At 40.0% G+C, this 16650-nt stretch overlaps 1 protein-coding gene across 4 annotated transcripts in view; it reads right to left on the bottom strand.

Moving 5' to 3' along the window:
• LOC129720695 (nephrin) overlaps positions 1–16650 on the bottom strand; it is a 526130-nt gene that overhangs the window by 232601 nt on the left and 276879 nt on the right. For all 4 annotated transcript variants that reach the window (XM_055672270.1, XM_055672267.1, XM_055672269.1 and 1 more), the window contains exons 3-4: positions 3963–4115; positions 3700–3879 (exon numbers count right to left, since the gene is read on the bottom strand). In XM_055672270.1, coding sequence (XP_055528245.1) covers positions 3700–3879; positions 3963–4115 — 333 coding nt within the window. The remainder of the gene's footprint in view (positions 1–3699; positions 3880–3962; positions 4116–16650) is intronic.

Below are 16650 nucleotides of genomic sequence, written 5' to 3'. Positions count from 1 at the left end.
ACGCTCAACTCTCATGCTGGACTTCTTCTCACATATTGAGATGAATATCAAGCATGCTGCTCGACAATAGAGCGGCTGTGTACTGAAGGATAGGTGTATCGCATACCGAATGTTATATAGGGGATGCACTGTTCAAGGTTTAATGCACTGCACGCTGCAGAAGATTGCTAGAAAACTTAGGGTATGTGCCATTGCTTTTTATTTTACTTCTGAGACGTCAAGCGCTTGTCACTTCGTGTGCTGATTTCTACTAGGGACAAATTAACCTTCCGCTTTGAAGTATATTGGCCTTCGTTGTGGGGCGTATTGGTCATCAGCTTATTTGGAAGCAATGGTAATTTTTATCAAAACTAACATTGAAATCTAGTATTTTAGAATAAGCTTCTTCATACACTATCAATGTCGCTTAAATCAAAGAGAATCATAGCAAAGAAGAAAAAGGAATCAAAGCGAAATAGAAAAAGAAGAAATAGTGAGGTGAGCTAATGAACAAAACAGTGGCGTTTCTAATTAGATATTTGAGTATAAGTATGAGAAAAAGGGACTGAAATAATGCGCAGTCATAAGACAAAATAAATAACCACTTGAAGCATGTTACTTCATTAGAATAAGTCTTGTGGACATTGAAGAATAATTCCACTCTGTCTCACAGTACCCATGTGAATATGTAAAGTATTACAGATTTCGTTAGCATATCCGAAGTGGATTTTCTCAGGACTAAGACTGCTCAGTCCTACTATTCTGTAGTATTAAACGAAAAGTGAAAACTCGGTGTTTTTGTAAATAAGAATTTTCTTTATTAAATCTATGTTTCCATTCTCATCAAATATTAAAAATTATCTTGTTGTGACACATTTGGTCGCATTACTGGTTATCAATAGTGTGGTTTATTTTTCATCTTTTTCACGAGGACGTTAAAAAACAGGTACCAGGAAGCTGTGCAAATCTGATCCGTTTTTTTTTTGAATATTTCTTCTCGTATCATCAACAAATTTCATCACTTCAATATTATTATTAAATGTTGAACAGAATCCTTCGAAGCACTGTTATAATCCTGCACGAATCTGTGGAAATTAACACTCGGGTTTTACACGAAAGTAGAAGTCATTTAAAACTAAATAGTTTCAGTTCTCTGTGTGAAAAAATCGATTACACACTCAAAGCTTATTAACAATAATTTACATTTAGGTCTTTTCGGAAATATACGAGAAACTGGGGAGTGAGCTATATTGCTAATACATAATATTTGCCAACAATCAACCCTTGAACTGAAAGCACCATTGAAGCAATTTTCGATCCCGCCTCCGATCAGTTAACCCGTTTCAACAGCTTGGGCACGGAACTGGATCGCTTCTCGAGCAAGCGATTAAATGTGATAACGTTACACTGCAGCAAGGGAATAAATATCTGGACATTATCGAATCGCTGCCACTTGAGGAGAGGATTTTCCCTGGTAAGTGTTGGGCAACAATCTGCACCGCCAGGATCGACGTCAAACCGGACAACTTTAGTGCTAGTGATGAGGGGAGGGGAGGGGGGAAGCAGAAACTTACGCAGACACGCGTGGCTCACCCTATCTCTTGTTCTCGTCTTATTGCCAAGCGTCCGAACAAATAACCACAGCAGACTGGAAGGCTCCTTCTGGTAGCAACGTAGAGCCGGTTTCACGCCGTAAATGTTGCTGTTTAATGGTGCAATAAATGAACATCGCCCGGGGAATCGGGGAGGCCGGAGTCTGGTCTTTTTGGCTTTCGAAGTAGTTTATGCCGGAGGGTTTTGTGCGGATTCTGTTTCAGGGGGACAAGTTGCTAAAATTATCCTTTCTCGCAGAACACTTAAAACAATTGCTGCCTGCACCGAAGCGATTTTGTTTTTATACGTCCAGTGGGAGGGGGTAGAGAGGGCTGCTGGAAGTTGTGTGGCACCGATTCTGCTAGGCTTCGTGACGACAAGACCTCACCCATGGTTCCGTTGCATGCACGCCGGGCAGCCGTCGTTCGCACCAGCCAGCAGGGCTGTAAAGTAAGTCAATGGCACGTTCCAAGCGCTTATTAAATGGCCAGGAATGCGCATATGCCTGACTTGGTACGCCATGTGCGTACGAACAGAACGGCCTGAGAGAGTGCTTGTTCTCGTTGGCTTCTCCGCACCAGTCTTGCTGCGGCTGTTGAAGCCAATGAAAAACGTGATGATTTACGAGCTGAATGTGACTTTCCCGGTATGCCGTTCCGGCCCGATACAAGCCCGGAACCGACGCCAGATTTGTTTCGCTGGTTTGTCTTCATTTTTTCGATCGTTGAAATTGCTGAAAAGCTTTCGGCTTGCCTGATTGGATGTTTTCAGCAGAGCTTTAAAGGTCCAGTCATCTCTCAAAATGCCTCATAGATAGCGCTGACAGAATTAGCCGTTCATAAAATGTTTGAAACAAAGGCAGTATCTAATCTAATCCAATTTATTTGCTCTGACTCGAAACTTACTCATCCTGAACGAACCGAAACAATAGAAGAGCCGCAGGACAGAAGTATGCAACTTTATCACATCTCGTGTTCAACATGTACTGATTTGGGAGTTGTTTTTTGCTCACAAACTACGCTGGCATAATTTTCTTTGTTTCACTGATATGACACTGGAAATCTGTCGGTGTTAACCGCTCGTCCCAAGCTCAAGCTTTGCGCGAAGATGATTTGCATTCGAGGCTGCCAGGGATAATCGCATTGCTGTCATCGGACCAAGAACTACACCGACTATTCAACGTCGCCGCTTGGCTCCGGTCTGCGGTTGGAGATTGAGCCCCGTGGATAAGCATATTACATTAGTTTCCATATCGGTCACATGTGATAGTTTGGTCTTTCATGTTCACATCGTCTTTATCATCTGCGGTCCCTCTCCCATCGGGAGCAAGCTTCAACACATCACGAACGACGAAACATATCAAAGCACGTGCTCATGCTAGTTCGGTAAGTCTATTAACAAATCTAACTGTAATTATTCAGATTTTCTCCGGGTGTTTCGGATTCAGTTAGACTGCCCCAGTTTTATTTTCTCTCTTCACTTGGGCAAACGACGGAGACGGGCGGAACGGCGTCAACTGAAGTTGATTAATTTAGTAAGGTTCAGAGCCAAAGCCGGACCGAAGCCGTCGCAGTCCGACAAACGTGAACTTTCTCTCGAACCATTTGCCCCCGAACGATGATAAATTTTGGCAGCGAAGGAAACTTTTTTGCGCTTCTCCACTACCGCTTCTACCGAAAACGTTGAACTGAAACGCTTATACTCTTGTTGCTGGCTGTAAGGTCGCCGTATGAAAGGAAGGAAGGGGAGAAAAGGCCCAAGCGACGAGCTGAGAAGCAGAATACCACCACTACCCGTGACATCTGGGCTGGGCGAAAGTGCAATCGGTATGGTTTTCTGGATCCGTTCCCTGAGCCTGAGCCAGCCAAATCCCACCGATTCCGGAACAAGTTTGACCGAGTACGAACGTCATAAATTTTCCGCACATGAAAGCGCTTTTCAATTTTCTCGCCCCTTGCTTGATTCATCTCAGTGAAGTATGTAGAAGGGACGAGAGAGCTTCTTTTGCATTACAGATTGGGGAAATAAGACACATATTTTTTTTCCTGGTGAAAAAAGTTCTAACGTTCCTTCAGGGTCGCCATATAGAAACATATGTAATCAGCATAACAGAGCGGTAATACTTACATATTACTATCAGCTTGGCGTTGGCCCGAATCGCCGAGTTAAACTTTGCCGGCCCCACTTGGCACTGGTACTCGGCGTCGTCCTCCAGGGAAGCGTTCGATATGCGCAGGTTGTAGACACCCTGAGCCCGGTCACCGAGCACTGAGTAGCGCGGGTAGCCCGGAATCGTCTGGGAAAACCCTGCGAACAGAGAATAATTCCGTTGTTCACTAACCAAAAACGGACCCGCTCCGACGCCACGGTCTGACGGCAAGCCCACTCACCTAGAGCAAAACCATCCTTGGTCCACTGGACCGCCCCGGCCAGGTTGTAGATTTCGCATCGCAGCAGTGCCTCTGAGCCTTCCAGCACCTGGAGGTCTCGTGGCATCACACGAAACTTTTGCTGCTGAGCGCCGACCAGTAAAGCGGGAAAGGCTGCAATTGTAAAAGGAGGAAAAAAATAAATTAATAATAATTTAAGCTTGCAACGAAATAGAAAAACGTCGGGTGCAGGATGAGATCAACAACCATGCTGCTCCATGGAATCAAAACCCTGGAGGTTTCGGTTATTGCGGCTTGATTTGACGCAAAAGCGCCAACTAATAGTTTGTTGATTTAAACGAGATCAAGTAGCGGTGGCGATGCCAAGCTGTAAAAATAACTTTGCTTTGCATAGAAACTCACACGGGTTGTTCTGTGAGTTATGAGTTTTTTTCTAGCTTCGAAACAGGACGACATGGATTTTTTTCCAGCTGATGATGGGCAGCCACTGATGTGTGTCCAGTGCAGGTGAGTTAGTAACCTAACCCACAGGACACACACACCTGCGAACGTTTTCATATGCAAAAACACTGAGAAAGTTAAAATTCAATTTGCACGCTTGACTTTTTTTCTGTTCCAACTACTGACTACTACGACCTGGCTAGAGGAAAGTTTTAAATTTTAATGGGTCAAGTTGTACTTCCGTGAATTGCTTTAGCTTTATTGCAAACAAGTAAAAACATATGAAAGCAAAAAAAAAAAAAAAATTGCTAATGGACCCTTGCGTAGAAACGTTTTTCTAGTTGCCCCGTACAGGTTCTCGTTGCTGAAAGGAGCTAGAGTGCTGGAAACTCTACGGAAACTTGATACTATACTACGACTCGTGACGATCTTGTACCGAATTTGATAACGTTAGAACAAAACGCATACACTGGCGACGGTTTCAATTTGCTCGAACAGAAAACATTGCTTTTCATTGCGCTGCAAATGGAAAATATAATACTTCGCTCCCCTTTCAACACAAACTTATCGTTTTAATTATTTAGATTTAACATGCCATAAACATGGTTATGTAGCTTATCTGTACAGCTTTCTTATTTGGTCATGCTGGCAAAATTCCGTTACCGCCCTCTTGGTTGTAGTGAATTTTATGTGGCATACAAATGCTCGCCAACATCTTTGTTTTTTTTTTGTAATTTTATTTATCCCAAATTGGGTCGCATCTTAGTTAAGCTTGGGTAACTCAAGTCTTCCTCTTCTCACATACATGAGCGACGTTACGACAGTTGTTGACAATCGGAGACTGTGACTGCGTTCAAACTTGCCGGAAATTAGAATTTTAATTCCGGTTTTAACAGCGCTATTAATACGTAATAGGCCCTTTGTGCGCATCGTTCTGAACGATGCTCACAAAGCGGCCATTTGCTTTTAAAACATGCGAATCCTTAGCGCTAATTTGCCGTCGCGGTCGGAATGCAAAATGCAATCCCCACGGTGATGGGACGAGGCGTAAAAGTTAATTCAATATCCTGCGACAAGTCTAGACTGGTCACATTGGAGAATTCATCCCAAAAGCCAAATATCAATCAAACGTCACACTAATTGGAGTTCGTTCTGGTTCGATTGCGATATACAGGAGAGGGAGGAAATACAGTTCGTGAGTGGGTCGAATTGACAACCAATTTGTGAACTCGATTTTCTGTAGCAAATTGATAAGAATCGAAATAGTGGTTACGATGTATTCTTCAAGCCAACTTTGTTTGCTATTATGTACTCATAACCACTCAGAATTTATATCTCTACCATAATATTCCCTAATTTTTTTTTTGATAAAAAATAATTTACGGCATTTCACATTTCGAAGCGTTATTTCGGTTCAATTCTAAAGTGTGGTGGCCACTCTTTAATGTTTAAACTTTTATAATTAAACTGTTTTACGAAAAAACGGGATTGCCGTCATCGGAATACGAAATGATGCACAAAAAGAACCAAAAGTTGGGAAAACCGGGAACCGGGAACTAACAAAGAGCGAGTGAAATATTGATGTCCGTTAGGATGGCGCAATTGTTTTGCCTTTCCTGTGGTACACTTATAATGCGATTGTGGTTCGTATCATTATGCTTTCCCGGTACATTCAATTTGGAACGGTGAATATCGAGAGCGCTTACAGTAAAGAAGAAATATGGAGAAACATTTCTGAGGGTTAGGAAAAGCCAACTACAAAAACATGTTTCGAAAATCAATTTATTGTTTCATACATTATTGATTCTTGATTAAAGCTACACATGCAGTATTCAGCATTTTAAACTATACAAAGAACAACTCCTAATATTCTGTGTGAATTGCACACTATATTCAAAGCTTGCTCGGACTGGACCATTAATCAGCGCCAATTCGCGTCCGTTTTATTGTTTTCGGTTGCAAAGTGTACTTTCGAAATAGTACTTCATACATTGTAAGTGACAATCAAAAGTAGCGACATTCAGCTTCCGAGGCTTGCATGAAAGCTTGTATGCATGTCTGAGTGGACAAACAGTGCTGCTGTTTTCAATGCAAAGCCCTGTTTAGAGTTCCAGGTGAAGTGAAAATGTCATACAAAATGTTTGTTTTTTTCACGTGCGTGAAATCGCAAATTGTCGAAATTTCACTCCGTTTAGAACTGTAAACAAATTCGATTCAGTGAAAACAAAAGTTGTGGATCGCATCTTTTTCACTTGGGCTTATTTTTTCACGCATGCACACACTCGTATCTCCCAGATGGTCTCGAGGTACGATGCTGGCCTGACAAGCCAGTCGTCGTAAGTTCGAGTCTCGGCTCGGGAGAGACTGTTAGTGTCAGTAGGATCACAGTCTGCTGCGAAGTCTGTGTATGAATAAACAGAAGGTCATGTTCCAAATCGGAATGTAGCACCAAGGCTTTGCTTTGCTTTGCTTTGCACACTCGTGAAAAAAGAAGAAGCTAGGGAAAACTTGATTTCAGCGTGTGTATATTCTGTCAGGACCGGACCATTTTTACTTTGCTCGAAACGTAAATCGTGAATTCCACTTCGCATGAACTGTAAACTGTAGGCTGGTGAAATACCTGTGTGTTCCACAACCGGGTTTTCACGACAGATTTCGCTAGCGAAAATTTACACTTTTTTACTTGTCCAATTTTTCACTTTGCTTGAAACTATGCTTAAATAGTGCATATGTGATGCTAATAAATATCGACTTTTTTGCTTTTGTTTTGTAATTTATTATGACTATTGTTTTCAATTTAGTTTTCTTCGTGTTTTATATGCGGATGCGATCGATCAACACATTACTTTTTATTTCAAGTTTGGAACCTTGTCAACAACCTTTAACTATATTTAATAATTGAATTAACTTTCATTGCATTCTTCTCGTCTTGTCACTCCTTTATTCAATGCATAAAACATAATATGGTTGAATATGGGTCAGTTTTCTTGACTTAAATGTATCAAATGAATTGAAAGTCTACCGAATGGAAAATTACTCTGGAACGTACTGCAAGTTCTCAGCTATTGGGTGTTCTAAAGGGTCTTTGAAAAGTCAGTAGAGCTAGCAAACACACACACACACAAGCACACACAAACACACACACACACACACACACATAGACACAGACACAGACACAGACACAGACACACACAGACACACACAGACAGACACACACACACACATACACACACACACATACACACACACACACACACACACACACACACACACACACACACACACACACACACACACAATCCAAAGCAAATTTTCACCGCACTGGTTTTGAACTTTCTCGAGCATTGAATGCTTCCTGCACCATTCTGGACTGAATATAGGATCATACTGTTTTTTTTTGCCTTCACGAACGTGTCTTCACTCAGCTTAATTTGATATTTTAAGCTTATGTTTTGCCTTATTTGCTTAATTATGGTGAGCTCAACTAGCGATATTTTTTTTTGTTCTTTTGCGAGCGCAGCAAGGTGCGGCAAGTCGTAGCGCAGCAGGCGGCGATTTCAAATATAACATCTTAAGTGTTCAATACTGGCACAGTTCAAATTTTGGCAGGTTTGTGTTTTTAATGGCAAACGATGCTAAAAGCAAAGCAAAGCAAAGCCTTGGTGCTACATTCCGATTCGGAACTCGACCTTCTGTTTATTATACACAGACTTCGCAGCTAACTGTTAAGTGTACAGGACAATTGCGGAGCCAGCGCTACGATCCTACTAACACTAACAGTCTCTCCCGAGCCGAGACTCGAACCTACGACAACTGGCTTGTTAGGCCAGCATCGTACCTCGAGACCAGCTGGGAGACTGCAAACGATGCTAATGACTGCAAAATTTCGTCTCTTTTTTTCCTGTATGGACTTCCTCACTGCGACCAGAACCGTAGATCTATTGTGAGATATGCCTGGGTGTTTGCTGTATCCCGCACTTCTAATATTAGCAATACTGCTATTGAGAAGTGGCATGCTTATTATTATTGTTTAACAGTGCTTGTGTGTAATGAGATACTCTTCCTTTCTACGCTTACTGTTCTACTATACCGATGCTCGTTTCTTTTGCCAAATATCACCAATTAAAATTCTCTGGAGAAGTTTCGCCGTGCGTCCTTCTGGCCAGTTTCAATAATAAGAGGGACTTATGTATTTTGTTAAGGGGAAGTCACGCAAAGGTGCTATAGATTTCAGCCTGAAAATGAACCCATACTTAAAGTCCTGTTTTGGCATCGAATGGTCTGATTCTACTAAGATTCGAGCCTACGAGCGAATGCTTGACAAAGCGGACTCTGTAACTATGCGACTAGGCAGCTTCCCAGAAAAAAATTTCGTCTCACTAAGACCCGTTGCAAAATTCAGATAAAAAATCCAGAGCTATAAGGAGATGTGCCTTTTATAGTTCAAGCCTAAAATATTCCAAAAAAGATGGAAAATGAGGTTCAATGAATGCGAAGCCTTGAAATTTGTTGTTCCATACGGAAATAAAAAAAGATTTCTTTACGCTAGTTTTCAAACATGTTTATCTTAAAACTATCGATTATGATTTTTTTTCGAACTAATTTCTGTTTTCAACAACGGCTTTTACCCGTTAACATTCAAGTTCATTAAGCTGCCAATGATGGATGTCGATTATGAGTTGAGCCAGTAATTAATTCAACTGGCGATATGTTCGTATGATTTTTGCTGCAACACCCGCTCATCTGATTGCAGCGTTTCATAGCGCACGTACCTTCAGAGAAAACCGGTGGATCGCGTTTGGAGATCACCTTTCACAGTGCTATATTTTGGATCTCCCGTCTGTGTGGGAAGCACCGCCATAGAGGCATATCGTTCGCTTCCGGCCGTTTTGGCACTGCTAACGGTTTGTTGCGCGTGTACTGGTGGCGTGTGTTTATTCGTAGTATGTGTTGCTTGTTTGCTTGCAGTGTGCGGAAGAATAAGAAGCAAACTAGATTCATCTCATGTCATCAGCTAATGGCAATCCGCAATGACGATGAAGTTAGCAAAATTGCTATTGTGGCACACCAACGCACAGTGTTTTATTGATTTATTACATTTTTCAATCCTTCTGTCAAATTGTACACCTTTGCTAAAGACTATCACACGCTTTCTTCAAAAACAACAAAGTAATTTGGGAAAGTACGAACTTACATACAAACAATTACAAAAGACAAATGATTTTATGTTATTTTTGAAGTATAACAGATGTTCTTTAAAAATATTATTAGTGACCTGCGTATTTTTGCGTACTAATGAGTAGTTTTAAGTTCAATTGACCCTTGACCGATTTTGATTGAATATTCATTTTGAGATAAAGCGAGGTAAACGTTGGGTACAATATGAATTTCTGTATGAATAATATCTTTGCAGGAGATATAAAATATGTAGAAAGTCTTGGAAAAACGTTACGTTGAAAATCATAATAAGAGTGAACTTCCCATATAAAACTATGTATAACTTTATAAATACAAGAGATTTTAATTTTGACATCTCCGTAAAAGCTCCTAGAAACAGTATTTGATATAACTTTCTCGAAGACACTGGCTGTCTATCAGGCTGTCCTGAAGAAAAAAATCTTCATATCACTTCTTGGTGGATAAATTATTGAATCTTCTATTCCAATAGAAGCGCAACCCATTACATAGGAGCTTTCCCAAATAAAGTATAATAATAAAATTGAATGTGAGGACGCATTCAATTTAGAGCACGAAATCAGCCAAATAAAACACTGTGCAATGGCATTTTTTAGCGCCTCGAAATTATTCAATAGAAGTAGTTATTATTTTTATGTCATTCGCTTAAACATTGTTAATAGTAATAAAAAGAATCAGTCTGGAAACAATTTCCTTTTTGAAGGCAGAATTTAGATCCATTTTCGTTGTTTTACAACTTTAAGTTAATGACTTCAGGTCGCTAAAAAGTGTTGACATTTGCATATGACGCGGTATGATTTCTGGCAGGATTTCTTTTTAACTTAATCATTAAAAGAATAATCCGAGTTGTGTTGTTGCATGAAAGTGATGATTCAATCTGTGTTACAAATTTGTGCTTATAGGCTCAATCATAGATTTCTGATTTACGTAACTCAAACTAGCTCGATAATTAAATCATGATCTTATTCAGTGAGAAAAAATCTGTTTCCAGTTTTTTATAGCTTCAAATAGCAGTAGAACTGCGATCACACATTTCATAATGTATTTATACATAAGGTAAGAAAATTTATTTTTGCTCCAAGAATGTGCTTGAAAGGCCGATTGTAATTTGTACTCGGTAGGAGGAATAAAACAGTTTACTTTGGACTAATGAATTTCGCAACCGCCGTTCAAATTTGCACATGTAAATAATACACTCCAAACTAGTTATATCCAGCTTTTCATCAATTTTTACCCATGGACAAACAAGATACACACGGATAAAAACGGTACATTTTTTCGAGTACAAGTCTTAGTCTGAACTTGGCTGCTTTACCGCTTGTCTTTAGTGCCATCTCAACGATAGGTTTGTTGACGGTTACACAGTTGACGAAAAACGAATGTACCTCTTGCATAACATGCGTCTGTATATTTACAAACAGTTTGTAGCGAAGTCTGTCCTCTTTTTCAAATTCCCTCATTCTATTATCTACCCCGCACCACCTCTGCTTTTTTCTTCATACAATTCAGTGTGACGAAAAAATTTCAAAAATAATTTCCTTGATATTTTTCAGCATTCAGAACAAAAAAAATGCAACGTAGATGAACGGAACATCGGTATTCCAATAAAAAATGTATTCGATTGGATACGGAACCAAACAGTGAAGTCTCGTATTAGACTTTTGTGCTGGAAAAATTCGTTTGTGCGCTGAAAAGCAGTTTGAAAAAGAAGCGCATCTCGGTAAAAAAAATCACTGTTCGTTTTTGAGTTTTCCCCGATGTTCCCTGATCTCCCTGATCGAAAGTTTTATTCCCTGATTCCTAAGATGACAAGATTTACCAGGACTCAGCCACCCTGCGAGTTGTTCATCGTCGCATCGCTATTCCGTTCAATCGAATTGGCAAGTACATTGTCTACTCGTGGTAAAGGAGACAGAATCAAGGGAAAGATTCGCGGTAGGTAGGTTTCATCGTCTGCTACGTAATGGAAACTATGCGCGTTGGTGCTGGAGCACCTGTCGATCTGGCGGAACGCTGCTAGAGATAATAGAACGATAACACTGGTCGAAACTGGTGCACTCCAGAAGCTCAAACTGGAAAAAAGTTCCTGTGAATTTGTGTTGACCAGTGTAATTATCCCACGTGTTCTGCAGTTTACAATCAGTACTGACGAGGAATTTAATGAAATTTTATTGCCTGAGGATGTGAAAAAGGGGAAAGAAAGCTTACCTCGAAAATTTACCAACATTGTAAAAATTAAAACTAATCGTCCTTTTGCAGACGACCACATGTTTTCATTTGAAGCATTTAGAAGCAATTTTTATCTCTTATTGAAGTTCTTAATTTACATAATATTGTCATGAAGCAGGATTCAGTTCCACCTGCGTTGTTTCGATTTGACGGTGAAGTGGTACCATACCAGGGATGTTACGGATGTGATTTTTCAGCCATCTGCGGATGCGGATGCGGAAGCGGATATGTGATTACGGATGCAGATGTTTATACGGATGTCAATTTTCATGCGGATGTTCCGCATTTGCGGATGCGGATGCGGATATCCGTTACATCCCTATACTCTACCAACAACTTTTCGACTTTCAACTTCAAGTCAATTGAACGTCACTTCTCGTCAAGATTACCAATCATTTAATAAAAAAAAGAGAGTTAAACGAGAATTATTACTGTAATTTGTAATGTGATCAAATTGATCAATCTCAATCGAGTGTGTTTCCAAACCTTTTGCGAGGAATGCCTGTTTCGGTCGTAACTCTACGTTAACCCTGAAGTTGTGTCTTAGTTGTGTTGTGTCCCTTCAACTATTTTATGCCCTTTTCAGTCCTACAAAAGCATTTTTCCGCTATTCTATTGTTACCTTTTCAGAATGTTTTTGACATTCTAAACTCAATTTGAGAACATTTGCTTTTTAGGTATTTTCTACCCTTTTTTCACTATTGTGTCAAGTCTGTTCAATTATTTTTGTTTTTACTTGCGTTATTTTGCTATCCTGAGCTTAATGTGCATCTATCCTTTGTAGCTTTTTTATATTTTTGAAAGAGTGTTTCTGCGTTTCTGAGCCGAGATTTGAACATTTTTTGTTGGTTCTTAGAAAAGTATTTTCGCCATTCTGAGTTTTTTGGTCATCACGAACTAGTTTTTCGCGGTCTAGAGCTCAACTTTAAATTCTTTTTTTGTGTTTGCCTTTTCAAGCCATCACAGCGATTATGTTATTCTCAGTTTAACTATTGGTTTTTTTGGATTTTAGAAGCATATTTTTACTATTTCGGGTTTGATTTGTAATCATTTTATGGCGCTTTCTGTGCTTTCACGAGCGTATCGCTGTTTTTAGCTTGATTTGTCATCATTTGATTAGTCACGTATTGACTTATTTTTTTACCATTCAAAGCTCAATTTGAGTTTTTTTTTGTCTTTTTGACAGTAGAAAAAATATCACTGTTGTGGTTTTTCAAAAACGATATTAAGTCTGTGTCGCATAATATTTTGTCGCTTAAAGAAGTATCATCGGTATAAATAAAAAACAGAGAGAATTAAAAAATAAACAAATTCACGATATAATTCTATTTCAAGATAGAACTGAAACATACCTAAATTTCAGTTCAATTTGAGAACGAAACAAAATTTTGACTTGGCGTTGGATTATTAGAGTAGGGTTTGGATCAAAACTGTGTGCTAGTTTTAAAACCCTAACCCTCTCCTTATTTTTAGTTGCCAAAACCTAAAGATTGCAAAATCTTCAGAAAACTGAAGACAGAAGTTTCAACAGTGGAATAGTAGACAGTCTGCTGCATTTATGCATTTTTTCGATTCCGCACCAAACCGAACAAAATAACGGTACTTATCCTTGTGAACAATACACTGGCGACAACCTTAACTTTAAAACTGGTTTGTCAACTTTTTGGTACACCTTTTGACATTCGCACCAGCAGCCGGCTGTGCAGTGGATTGGGGCTTTTATGAATGAAACTTGCGCTCTCGCGTGTGCTTTACTATTCATCGCGACGGGAAGGAAACATTCGCTACTTGACACGAATTTTGAAAACCTGCTACAACTTCATTGAGAAAGAGAAACAGAAGCAAAAAAAAAACAAAACACGACTGTTGATGAGTTGGTATCCGGTCGCAGCGGACGCGAATGGTTTCGCAACCAGCTTCGTTGGGAAGGAAACTGTCGTACAATTGCTACCACCGCCATCTTTACCGATCGTCTGACGATGCGAGAATCATGGCGAGCTGAGGAACTTTAAATTCAAACTGTTTTAGGAAATCCGATGCTTTTTTGCATCTGATTCGTGCACAATTCTGTTCCCAGCGCTGTGTGTGTCCAGCAATTCGAAAGATTTAAATTTATTTAGTTACGAAACCATTTATGACCAAAGAGTTGAAACAAGTTAGTTTCGACTTCAGTTTCCACCGTAATCGGTGGTGATGAACTTTGAAGCCGTTCGTAATCTCTTGTTGACACGAGCATTCACATCCCCCCGGCCTCACATCGTTTCAAAATATGTATCTAGTGGCCAGACTAAACTTTACAGTTTATAGTTGTACTTAATCAAAGATAAACAGTTTCTCCTGGTTGTTGTTTAATTTAAGTAACACACGGTCGGAAATGTGAGTCCACATAGTCGTGCACCCAGTGCTTTCCCTGCGGGCCATGCCAGCAACTTGAGAAACATACTTAGAACTGGCACTGAAGAGTGTACGTGTGTGTGTGGGTGTGTGTGTATGTGCGGTATCTAAGAATACGAAGAAGATGAAGCCCAGAGCAAGCTGATTAAACAGCACTTTAATTACAAACCCGGCAGGCGCTTACGGAGAAGCCTCCCCAAGGACTTTTCCAGACTGAATCACAAACGGAGACCTCTGCTTATACTAATGTAGGTACATAATGTGCACAGAACACGCAGGCATCCGGCTCGGGGTCGGGGGGAACGACCGGAACCATGAAGTTAGATGCTGGTGAAGTGCGTACCTGTAGTTGCGCTGTGTATAGGTAAACAAAGATCTTCCAGGTAGAACAGATTCCTAGCGGAAGAAACGACATTGCATTGGTGACGGCGGCGAGGATAAGGGGATTGAACAATACACATACATACGCACACGCATACAAACACGAATGCTGGTGTTTGTGTGAGGCAGCGTAATATTTGCTTTAAATTAAAACCTCATAAATTAGGACAACTAACTGGTGGAGGCCCTGACCCTCCCAGCTGGTCTCGAGGTACGATGCTGGCCTAACAAGCCAGTTGTCGTAGGTTCGAGTCTTGACTCGGGAGAGACTGTTCGTGTTAGTAGGATCGTAGCGCTGGCCCCGCAATTGTCCTGTACAGTTAACAGTTGGCTGCGAAGTCTGTGTATAATAAACAGAAGGTCGAGTTCCGAATCGGAATGTAGCACCAAGGCTTTGCTTTGCTACTGGTGGAGGCTCGTGTACCGGGTAGAGAAAAGAAAGGAACAGGGGGAGGAAAAAGGCTCTCTGATGAGGGAATTACGGTGCAGTAGGATACACGGTAAGGTATATTATGTCACAGGTTGCATCCTAAGTACAAATAAATTGATGGCAGAATTATTTCAAACGAAAGTGTTGCACAGCAAATTGTTTCATTCGATAGTTCAGAAGCAACGGCACAAGACATGATTTGCCATGCGAATTTTTGTTTCACTTTTAGTTTTAGCTATATTCTTAGTTTTAATTTTAGCTGCAATACCAATGCCTAGCAACAAACATAATTTTTTGTTTGTGTGGCAGTTCACATCTCGTTTAGTATTTCTCCACTTTTATTCTTTATCGATTTATTTTCTTTTTTTAGATTCACTTTGAGAAGAAGAACTAGAAGACTAAAAAATTGCGAACATTTCTAAATCTTTTGTGGTGCTCTTTAAACATTTTTTGCTGTTTTGCTTTTTATTTTTTGTTTGTACATACCTAAGATTCTGACAACTTTCATAAATTCCCAATCATTGAAATAGAACAGTTAGAATCATTCAGATTAATATTCCGCAAAATTGACTTCAGCAATTAATCACGATTGTGCTTTTTTTCTTAGTCAAGTTATAACATTTCCTGCTTTAAATCCATTTTCGGTTTTCAGTTTCAATATTAGAACCACAATCACTCATAAAAAACTACCGATTTATTCCATGGAAACAGGATTTAAGTTTGAATTTCTGTTCCATTTTTAGTTCCTTTTTTAATTGCATACTTAGCTCTAAAACCACTGTTCAGCTTCACCGATAGTTTCAGCAGCTAGTATAAGTTATGGAATAATAAATCACATTTTGCATAAAACTTATCTTGCACAAATTCAAAGAAGGACCCCCATAAACCGAACTGATTCTAGAAAGATAAGCCCAAATTTTATCGAAAAGAACAATAACTTGTTTGAAATCACCACCAGGTCGTTTCATCCCAGTTCATTAGACCTTTTGTTACCTTTACTGCTGCTATAAGTAAGATAGTGCCCCCACCTTGTGTTTCAGCATAAATTTTCCTCGAACAATGATTTCGAAATTTATAGCCATTATGCGTCCCGCTCATTGAAACTGAATAACTTACACAAGTTGCAAATTCCCATTGCATAGTTCCGACAAATTTGCGCTAGCTAGACTTCAGCTCGACTAGATGCCCTGGGCGGCGAGGGCGTCTTAGAACAAGAACTCGTCATTATTTCACAACCGAAAGCAACTCTCAAAATTATGACTATTCACGCTCTGTCGAGCTGCAAGACCGACTTAATTGTTGCATAAATGCATCGCTGCCTCCGCTGCACCGGTCGGGTTTTCCTGGAGTACACATGCCAAACCTTTGAGGTAGTTTGTTGCAGCATGAAATGAAGAACAAAAAAAAAAAACTAGAAAAAATACAGCGAACAAAAAATACCTTTCATTACCACACAGGTTGGGGGGGCAGGTGCAGGGCAAAGAATCGGAAATTTTTGCAATTCAAAAATAAAACAGCAGAAACGTTCTCTACGGTTGTTATTTTTTATGCACCGACACAGACTGTGTAATTACTGCAGCAGCAGCATATCTGAGCCTTATCAGTAAATGGGCTGCC

The sequence above is a fragment of the Wyeomyia smithii genome, chromosome 2 (assembly GCF_029784165.1).
Source record: "Wyeomyia smithii strain HCP4-BCI-WySm-NY-G18 chromosome 2, ASM2978416v1, whole genome shotgun sequence".
NCBI classification, from domain to species: Eukaryota; Metazoa; Arthropoda; class Insecta; order Diptera; family Culicidae; genus Wyeomyia; species Wyeomyia smithii.
This window is presented reverse-complemented; position numbering and strand designations above follow the sequence as displayed.